Consider the following 10981-nt stretch of genomic DNA (forward strand, 5'->3'; position numbering starts at 1 on the left):
CCCGTCTCGCGGAGCTGGAGAAGATGAAAGCCGAGCTTGAACAGGCGAAGACTCGTCTTGCTAAGCTGGAGAAAGCTAATGCTAACCTCGAAGAGGAGAAAGCTGCTACTTTCGACATCATGGAAAGCGAGAAGGCCCGCCTCCAGAACGAGTTCAAAGGGCATATGGAGAAGGCGGTTGACCAGGCCATGTACAAAATTTGGGTTGACAATGCCGACCTCGATACCAGCTTCCTGGGTCCTCTCGAGGCCAAGTATGTAGAGCGGTGGAGTGTCCGTCTTGAGGCGAGTGAAGCCGCCCGAGAGGCTGCTCAGAAGGATAGTCATGTTATTTGTCCTGGGGGGTCTAGTGCCATTGACGCTGGAAAATCCAAGGGAACTGCTCCTTCCTGATCCTCGCCTCGGGGCTGCGTCCCTTTTTTCTTTGTAATTATTTTGATTTATGCCCGTAGGGCTGATACAATTTCTTTTTATATTAACTTATATATGCTTTACATTTCCTGGCTCGAAATATTTTGCATATTTTATATTAATGAGTTGTTTATGTTTATTTCTTCATACAAACATAGTTTGGATTTAAGCTCGAAACTCGATGCGTTCACGCATAGTTTGTTTGAATTATCCGCTTCGGATCTTGTTATTCATCAAAGTCGGATATTACTTTAACCACGAACTCGAAAGTACTTGTATGGTGTGTAATATAAATGGTCTAGTTATATCCTATTACTTAGTTACTTTTTCTCGTCCTCGGTTATTTCTCCGAAGTTATGAGTTCGAAACTATTTTCCCATAAGATATTCCAGCCTCGATCTCGACTTATCTCGAAGTAGGTTTAAATTCTAACTCGTCGATTAGTTTTAGCTGGTTTGTTCCAAACCTATTAAGTTTGCGCATCTGGTTAAATCCAAACGTTATTATCTTTTGATAATTTGGTTGTCCAAACTATTTAAGCTCGCATATCTGGTTACATCCAAATACTTTTGTTTTTTGATCATTCGGGTTATGTCCAAACTATCTTTGGGTGGTTTTTTTTGAGTGGTTTGTTGTTTTGTTTATTTTGATGTTCTTATGTTTTTTTTTGCACTGATCATAAAATTGCCAAAGGGGAGATTGTAAGTGTCTTACTTTGTGTTTTCTGTATTTTGGCAATTTCATGATTCATCTGTTAGTTTCTTAGTTCCATCTGTTTTGTGTATCTTGACAGAATTTTGGTTTATCTTCTGTTTTGCCAGTTGCATCTGGCTGTTGGACATTGTTTTAATTGACTGCTTGCTTACGTGGCTTTGTCTGAATATGACTGTATCATTAGGTTTCAGGTTTTTCAGTGGTAGCTGAATTAATTAGTTTCTCTAACGATTTTCTGTTTTGAGCATGGCTGGGTTTTTGAGTTAGTTAGATCTTAGTTCTATAAATATATGGGTTAATTGATTTTCTCAGCAGTGGATTATGTGGTATATGTTTTTCGTATAGTTTGTTTTTGGTTATCTTTCTTTTACAGGTTGAAGAACTGAATCTTGAGAGGTTGTTCATCCATGGCTAGCTGTGATTGTTCATCAAGCTGAGTATTGGAAGAAAGCTGGATCTGCAAGAGTTCAAGTGTGAAGATTCAACTAGTTCAAGCTAAGGATTGTTGCAAGAGAGACAAGTATAGATGATTTACTGTGTTGATTGTAAATTGAGAGATACTGTGTAAAACTTGCAATTCATATCTTAGTGGATTTCTTTCTGGACTAGGTCCCAAGGATTAGCCATTACTTTGTGTAGTGGTGAACCTTGTAAAAATTTCTTGGTGTGAATTTTTACTTGTTCTTGGTTATTTCTTTAAATCTTGTTTTTAATTTGTCAAGATTATAGATTCTTAGGTAGTATATCACCTTCATATTGGTGTGGCTGCTGGGATTCGAGCCCAGGTCTCCACGGGCAATTTTATGATCAGTGCAAAAAAAAACATAAGAACATCAAAATAAACAAAACAACAAACCACTCAAAAAAAACCACCCAAATCTCCCCCTCAATGATCATAAACGAGCCGAGCGACGAAGTCTGCCACGCATAAGCTTTCGCGGAGGAGATGAGGATTGAGCAGGAACAGATACAGAAGGACCAGCAGAAACAGAAGCAAACTCCCCCTGGATAGTACCTGGAGCCTTATCAGATGCAGTAGGTGACAACTCCCCCTGGGAATTAGCCGGAGAAGGAGTAGACTGAGGCACTGAACCAACCCCCTGAACAACAGAAGGAGAAAAAGTCTGAACAACCTGTCGAAGACCAGCCAATTGAGCCAAAACCCTTCGTTCAAAAACCTTGGAACGATGTTGAGACTGCAGCAATGAATTCTGAAGGCTGTCTAACTGTGATTACTGAGTGTAAAGCATTTCAAACAACTTGTATTTCCAAGAGGCAGGAGGCAAGCCCTTCAAAAGGGGATATTTCAGAGGCTGTGGAGGAGGAACAGGCTTGGAGGACAGAGGCTGAAACGACTTGTCAAGAATCGGAAGAGGTAAGAAAACATCTTGTGAGGTAAACTTAGGATGAGCAGCCAATGTGACCTTGTGAACCAAGCAGGGATACGGAAGAAACAACCGACGACTCTTGGTCAGAAAAGCTTGATATACCCTGTCAAAGATAAGCACAGACAAATCTATGGAAACACCAGTGCCCACAGCAAAAAGAAAACGGCCAATATCAGCAGTGACTGTAGAAGTATGAGAATTCGGAATCCAATTTGTTAGAGCAACCTTATGCAACACACGATAGAAGCTAGTTAAAGATGGAGTAGGAAAATCATTAGAAACCTCATTCCAGCAAAAATCTGATTGACCTGTTAACTCACGACCCACTTGGTTTAAATCAGGAGCATACTCAGCATTATAGATAGCATCAGTAACCAAAGGTATATTCAGTAAAGCCCTAATAGTGGATGGAGCAAAAGAAACACGCTTACCCCTACAAAATATAGTAAACCGATTTGGATGCTGAGCATCAAGCAAAGATTTTTCAATATTAGAATAAAATTCTCGGACGAGATTCTGGGAAGGCATGACAAGACCAGAGACAGTGTTAACCCACTGACGAGACTCGAGAAGAGCAAGAAGCCTAGGGAAATCTTCTAACACAACAGAAGTTTCAACATGCAAACGACGAAATGACACAAAATCTTTAAACCTCTTTTCAGCAAAACGACTGACAAAAAAAAAAGGCAGAGTAAGGATCAGACTTACCACCAGCCGAGGATGATTTGGAATGCGGAAGTCCTGAAGGAGGACCACTAGACACTTTAGACTTCTTACGAGGTGGAGGAGAAGGTACAGGGACAGACGAGGGCTGAGGGGGTGAAGAGGAAGATCCAGCAAGATTAATGGAAGCGCGAGTTACTCGTCTAGAAGCCTGAGCGGACGGACGAGAGGATTTTTTTCTTGTGGGCAACAGACTTGACCCGAGTCCCACGGAACGAACTAGATGGAATAACAGAAGGTGAAGAGGGAATACCTGGCGAGGAAGAGACAAACAGAGGCGGAGACACAGACGACTGAGCTGGAGGACCAGACGAAGAGACGGGAAGAGCCTCGGCCATTATGCTTGAAGAAACTTGGGACTGAGCTGAGACACACGAAAAAGAGATTAGACACAATGATAAACAAACTAGGGCAGAATAGGGAACAAACCGGATGAACATTGTATATAAAGGAAAAACCCCAAGACCATGTTTGGCAACAAAAATAAAGGAAGCCTGTACAACAATATATCACAAAACCAATATTGAACACGTAAACAAAACAAGACAAAAATCCAAAAGAAAAAAAAAAGAATCCACAGAGCCAATAATGATAAAGCCACACACAGACAAAAAATAGAAAAAGCAGGAGAAGAAAGGAAAAAATAGTAAGGACCAGAGAGAATAGAAAAAAAATGAGTGGCAAAGACACATCTTCAAACGAAGCAAGATGATTTTGAAAAAGAGATTTCAACAGAATGTTGAGCTAGAATTCTTCCTTAGTGTGTGCAAGTGTTCTCATGTGAGCTAAAAAGCTCACTCCCTCAAAAGAATTTGAATCATTTTTCTTTTTTTTTGACAATTTTTTTTTTTTTTTTTAAAAAGAAAGACCCTTTTTTTTTTTAAAACACTCTGGGTTTTTCTGAAGAGAACCAGCAGAGGCTTTCACTCTTTGTCAGAGATGTAGCCGTCATCTTAAGTCAGAAAAGCCAAATGAGAAGGAGCAAACTACTAAATGACTAATGGACCACAAGATAGCTCTTCCCATTGCATCCAACAAAGGTAGCCTTTTCTGCTGAGAAGAATGAAGAGCTCAACTAAACAAACTGGAAATCAAACAAGAGAAAACAACCTTGCTTCAAAAGACAATGTAACCACTAGAGAAAAAAAAATCTACTCTGGACAAAACTATCTCAAATCATACAAACTCCAATGCATTTTCTAAGATGAGCAAAAGTCTGTGAACTCAGTGGCTTAGTAAATAAATCAACTAATTGGGCCTCTATGGAAACATGGGAGAAAATAAGAATTTTGGATTCAACCAAGTCTCGAATAAAATGATAACGAATATCAATATGTTTTGTTCTGGAATGTTGCACAGGATTCTTAGAAATATTGATTGCACTTGTGCTATCACAATAGATAGTTAAAGTTTCTTGGGGAAAGCCATAGTCACTAAGCATTTTGTTCATCCAAATGAGTTGAGTACAGCAACTACCAGCAGCTATATATTCTGCTTCAGCAGTAGATAATGAAATGGAGTTTTTTTTTTACTCAACCAAGACACAAGATTGTTGCCAAGATAAAAACACCCACCAGATGTGCTCTTTCTATCATCTAGACTCCCTGCCCAATCAGAATCACTATAACCAACTAGAGACATATTAGTGTCACACGTATACCAAAGGCCAAACTCTAAGGTACCAGCAACATATTTCATGATTCGTTTAACAACAGTAAAATGAGACTCAGTGGCATTAGACTGATATTGAGTACACAGACCAACACTGAAACAAATATCTGGGTGACTAGCAGTAAGATAGAGAAGGCTACCTATCATACTACGAAACAGAGTTGGATCAACAGGTTTCCCAGATTCATCACGGGAGAGCTTTGTGGAGGTACCTATGGTGTCTTAGCATGTTTAGAATTGTCCAGCCCAAATTTTTTCAACATGTTTAGAGCATACTTGCTCTGGGAAAGAAAAATGCCATTATCTAACTGACGAATCTGTAAACCTAGAAAGAAACTTAAATCTCCAATCATACTCATTTCAAACTCATTTTTCATAATGTCAACAAATTTAGGGATTTCAGTAGGACAGGTAGAACTGAAAATGATATCATCCACATAAATCTGAGCAATGAATATACCTTTGGAAAGATGTTTGATAAAAAGAGTTTGATCAGCATTGCCCCTGATAAAACCATGTGTGAGAAGATAAGAGGTAAGTTTTTCATACCAGGCCCTTGGAGCTTGTTTGAGACCATACAAGGCCTTCTTAAGTTTGTAAACATGTTGTGGAAAATGAGGATCAATGAATCCTTGAGGTTGCTCAACATAGACTTCCTCTTGAAGTAATCCATTCAGAAAGGCACTCTTCACGTCCATTTGATGAAGTTTGATCTGTAACTGACAGGCTATAGCAAGAAGTAACCGAATTGATTCTAGGCGAGCAACAGGAGCAAAAGTTTCTTCATAATCAATTCCTTCAACCTGTTTGTATCCTTGAGCCACAAGACGAGCCTTGTTTCTTGTAACAGTTCCAAACTCATCCGATTTGTTCTTGAAAATCCATTTGGTCCCTACAATATTCTTCCCTTCTGGTCTGTCCACCAAATCCCATACCTCATTTCTCTGAAACTGTAAAAGTTCTTCTTGCATTGCTGCAACCCAATGCTCATCAGAAAGAGCCTGTTTGACATTCTTTGGCTCAATGTTAGACGGATAACACATATGAGAGATTTCATTCGCAACCTTTCTTCTGGTAACCATAGAAGCTGAAGGATCACCAATGACAACAGTAGGAGGGTGTGCTTTTTGAATCCAGGATGGAGGTCCCTTTTTGTACAGCCTGGCTGGTGAAATTTGATGAGAAGATTCAACTGACTGTTCAGACGCTGGACTATCAAGAACCACATCTTCAGAGTCTCCAGATGGCTCAGTATGATCAGTAGAGGAAGGCGATGAGGGTGAACTGGAAATGTTAGGCATGGGAACTTGTGAATGAGGAAGCAAGGCAGATATTGAACCATCCTCATCATTGTCAAGATCATCAGACAAATCCTCTGTGTCATCAAAACGAACATTGACAGACTCCATGACAGTGTTAGTTCATTTATTAAACACACGATAAGCACGACTATTAGGAGAATATCCAAGAAACATACCTTTGTCACTCTTGGAGTCAAATTTTCCAAGATAGTCTCTATCATTCAAAATATAGCAGGTACAGCCAAAAATCTTCAAGTAATTCAGATTAGGAGTTTTACCTTTCCATAATTCATAAGCTGTTTGAGTAGTTCCAGTTCTGAGATGCACACAATTACATATGTAGCACGCAGTGTTAACAGCTTCTGCCCAAAATCTTTGAGAAATCCCTTTGGCATTCAGCATAACTCTTGCCATTTCTTGAAGAGTTCTGTTCTTGCGTTCTACAACGCCATTTTGCTGTGGAGTTTTTGGAGCAGAGAATTCATGAGCAATGCCCATGTGATCACAAAATTCAGCGAATAAAGCATTTTCAAATTCTTTGCCATGGTCGCTCCTGAGTCTAAACACTTTAGCTATCTTTAAGACTTTTTCATTCTGAAGCCTTAAGCACAAGGCAGAAAACACTCCGAAGGTATCTGACTTCTCTCGAATGAACTGAACCCAGGTATATCTAGTGAAGTCATCAACACACACCATCACATACCTTTTTCCATTGAGACTCTCTGTCTGCATAGGACCCATCAAATCAATGTGTAACAACTCAAGAGCTCTATTTGTGAGAAGCATCTTAATAGGAGGATGAGAAGATCTCACTTGTTTGCCTTGCTGGCAAGGACCACACACACGTTCTCTGCTAACTTTGAAATCAGGAACTCCTCTCACTGCTTTAAGTTTGACCAACTTCCTTAAATCTCTGTAGTTCAGATGACCAAGTCTATAATGCCATAAGTCAGACTTATCTAATGTAACTCTAGAGCACACTTCAGTATTGTCCAGCATGTAGCAGTTATCATTAGACCTTGTTCCAGACAAGACAGAACACCCATCAGTAGACTTTACAAGACATGTGGACTTGGAAAAATTCACTGTATAGTGATCATCACACAGCTGACTTATGCTCAACAGATTTGCTTTCAGTCCCTTAACATAAAGCACATCTTTGACCACAGGAAGATTTTTAAGCACAAGATCTCCTCTCCCAAGAATTGCTCCCTTGTTACCATCTCCAAACGTGACCTGACCTTCCGTACCTTCTTTGTAGTTATTCAGCAGCAGTTTGTTTCCAGTCATGTGCTTGGAACACCCGCTATCAAAGTACCACTGATCATCCTTAAAATCAGAAAGAGATGTATGAGCTACAAGAACAGAAATACCTTTATCTTCCTGAGAGCTTCCCGTTAGCTTTGGTCTCCAAACCTCCTTATACTCTTTTCTTTCAGCAAGAGATGATCTAGATGAACTAACTTGACTCCCAACCAAGTTCCTAAGGTAAGATTGAAGCAGATAACATCTTGGCCTAATATGTCCTCGACGATTACAGAAATGACAAATAGGAATGAACTTCTGCTTCTGTTCATTAGGAGATTTTGTGATGTTAGATCTATTCCTCTGACTGCCAGAATCATCAAGAACAGTGTGAGTTTTGTCTGCAGCAGTTGAGCCAAGAGAATCACCAATGGTAAGGTTGTCTCCCTTTTTGTATAACAGCTTATAACCAATAGATGTCCTGTCTCCATAGGGTTTCTGTAGATGAAGCTGATGATTTAAGGCTGCTGTTCCTGGAGGAATTGATTCCAATGATTGTTTGGCTCGAATGAGATCAGCTTGAACAGCATACAACTTCTCTTCCTTCTTTTCTAGTTCTTCGGTCAAGTGTTTTATCTCAGCTTCAAGCTTGGAGTTGGTCATATTAAGAGAGGAATTTCTTTCTTCAAGGAGTTTAACTTTTTGAACCATAGTCAGCCACTGTTGATACATTTGCTCATAAGCAGTTTGCTCATCAAGACTATCAGCTTCAGAGCAGCTGCTCTCATTATCCCCAGCTTCATTTTCAACTTCCTCTTCTTTAGCCAGAAAAGCAATGACATTTTTCTCATGATCTGAAAACTCACTGCAACTCCCATCTTTCTCTTCTTCACTGTCACTCCACGTAATAACAAGGGCCTTCTTCTTCCTTTTCTGAGTGTTAGCACATTCAGCCTGTATGTGCCCATACCCATCACATTCTCTACACTGAATCCCCCTATTCTTGTTGTCTTGAGTCTGACTAGTCTTCTGATTCGTAGAAAAATTCTTCTTGAAGATATTCTCTTTGTTGTTAAAAGAATTCTTCCTCATATTCTTTCTTAAAAACTTTGCATAATTCCTAGTAAGGAGAGCAACTTTCTCTTCTGTTAAAGTATCAAACGTTTCTCCTTGTTGGTCACAAGTTTCCTTTAACACAAAGGCCAGGCTACCTCCAGTCTTCTCAGTCTCCTTGTCTTTTCCTTTCTTACCTTTACTCCATCTCTTTAGGGTTAATTCATAATTCTGCAGGGAACCAATCAGTTCATCCAGGTCCATATCTTCAACATCATGCACTTCCTCAATAGATGTGAGTTTGGCTTTGAATCTTCTTGGAAGAGACCCAAGAACCTTCCTTACAAGCTTATCGTTTGAGTAGGTCTCTCCCAGAGCATAGGACTCATTCGAAATATCACACAACTTAGCATGAAAATCAGCAATCGAATCTTCTTCATCCATGTTAAGATTTTCGAATTCTCTGGCTAAAGATCTCAGTCTCGACTTCTTGACAGCTGAAGTACCCTCATTCTTAATCTTCAACTTATCCCATGCTTCCTTAGAAATCTCACAATTGGCAACCACTTTCATCTGATTAGTGGAAACAGCATTGAAAATAGCATTGAGAGCTTTAGAGTTAAAATTGGCCTTCTCAATTTCTTCCGTCGTCCACTTGCTGGTAGCCTTAGCTATGTCAACATCTCCCACTTTCTCAGTTGGGGGAGTCCATCCCTCAGAAACAGTCATCCAAACTCGTTCGTCAACAGACTTAAGATAAGCTCTCATCTTTGTTTTCCAATAAGGATAGTTAGCCCCTTCAAGCATGGGAGGTCTGGTGGTAGATCTGCCTTCTCTAAACATATCCATGACTGTGAACACAACAAGAAAAAGAAACAGAACCTCTCGAAGAAGACACTAAGAGAGGCTAAGAGGATCAGCAGAACACAAAGAATCAAAGGCAAACAAATCACCCAACCTAAAACACCCAGGAAACAGTAATCAAGAATTACGAAAGCTCTGATACCAATATGAAGGTGATATACTACCTAAGAATCTATAATCTTGACAAATTAAAAACAAGATTTAAAGAAATAACCAAGAACAAGTAAAAATTCACACCAAGAAATTTTTACAAGGTTCACCACTACACAAAGTAATGGCTAATCCTTGGGACCTAGTCCAGAAAGAAATCCACTAAGATATGAATTGCAAGTTTTACACAGTATCTCTCAATTTACAATCAACACAGTAAATCATCTATACTTGTCTCTCTTGCAACAATCCTTAGCTTGAACTAGTTGAATCTTCACACTTGAACTCTTGCAGATCCAGCTTTCTTCCAATACTCAGCTTGATGAACAATCACAGCTAGCCATGGATGAACAACCTCTCAAGATTCAGTTCTTCAACCTGTAAAAGAAAGATAACCAAAAACAAACTATACGAAAAACATATACCACATAATCCACTGCTGAGAAAATCAATTAACCCATATATTTATAGAACTAAGATCTAACTAACTCAAAAACCCAGCCATGCTCAAAACAGAAAATCGTTAGAGAAACTAATTAATTCAGCTACCACTGAAAAACCTGAAACCTAATGATACAGTCATATTCAGACAAAGCCACGTAAGCAAGCAGTCAATTAAAACAATGTCCAACAGCCAGATGCAACTGGCAAAACAGAAGATAAACCAAAATTCTGTCAAGATACACAAAACAGATGGAACTAAGAAACTAACAGATGAATCATGAAATTGCCAAAATACAGAAAACACAAAGTAAGACACTTACACTATCTAAGCTCGCGTATCTGGTTTTATCCAAATACTTTTATGTTTTTGATAATTCGGTTATGTCCAAACTATCTAAGCTCGCGTATCTGGTAATATCCAAATACTTTTATGTTTTTGATAATTCGGTTATGTCCAAACTATCTAAGCTCGCGTATCTGGTAATATCCAAATACTTTTATGTTTTTGATAATTCGGTTATGTCCAAACTATCTAAGCTCGCGTATCTAGTTATATCCAAATACTTTTATGTTTTTGATAATTCGGTTATGTCCAAACTATCTAAGCTCGCGTATCTGGTTATATCCAAATACTTTTATGTTTTTCGTGTATGTTATTTTATTTTTTAAGCTGATGGTATATGTACCAATGATGCCCCCTTAATATCCTATGAGTGGGACCATAGGTTATTAAATTAAGAGAGATTGCAAAAATAAAAAGAGATAACATATTGAACGAAATAGATCCTTATTTAATGGAATTCGAAAATAGACAAATTAGTACAGATAATCAATCATGGTTACAAGCAACACACTTCCTATACTACTGATAGTAAGGTCTAAGGTGTTCTCCATTCCATGCTCGCGGTACCAGGCTCCCGTCCAATCTCGCAAGTTTGTGCACACCGGACCGGATGACTGACTCTATCTGGTATGGTCCTTCCCAATTCGGCCTGAGTAAACCAGCTGCTGGATCTCA

General features: G+C 39.1%; 1 protein-coding gene across 1 annotated transcript; it reads right to left on the minus strand.

Moving 5' to 3' along the window:
• Positions 1 to 6327: 6327 nt before the first annotated feature.
• Positions 6328 to 9354, minus strand: LOC133814150 (uncharacterized). The gene has a single exon (XM_062247145.1). The coding sequence runs from the start codon at positions 9352 to 9354 to the stop codon at positions 6328 to 6330; it is 3027 nt and encodes a 1008-aa protein (XP_062103129.1).
• Between the last annotated feature and the right edge of the window lie 1627 nt (positions 9355 to 10981).

The sequence above is a fragment of the Humulus lupulus genome, chromosome 2 (assembly GCF_963169125.1).
Source record: "Humulus lupulus chromosome 2, drHumLupu1.1, whole genome shotgun sequence".
NCBI lineage: Eukaryota > Viridiplantae > Streptophyta > Magnoliopsida > Rosales > Cannabaceae > Humulus > Humulus lupulus.

Coding starts and splice junctions, on each gene's coding strand:
- LOC133814150 (XM_062247145.1), bottom strand. CDS start 9,354: ATGGATATGTTTAGAGAAGGCAGATCTACCACCAGACCTCCCATGCTT.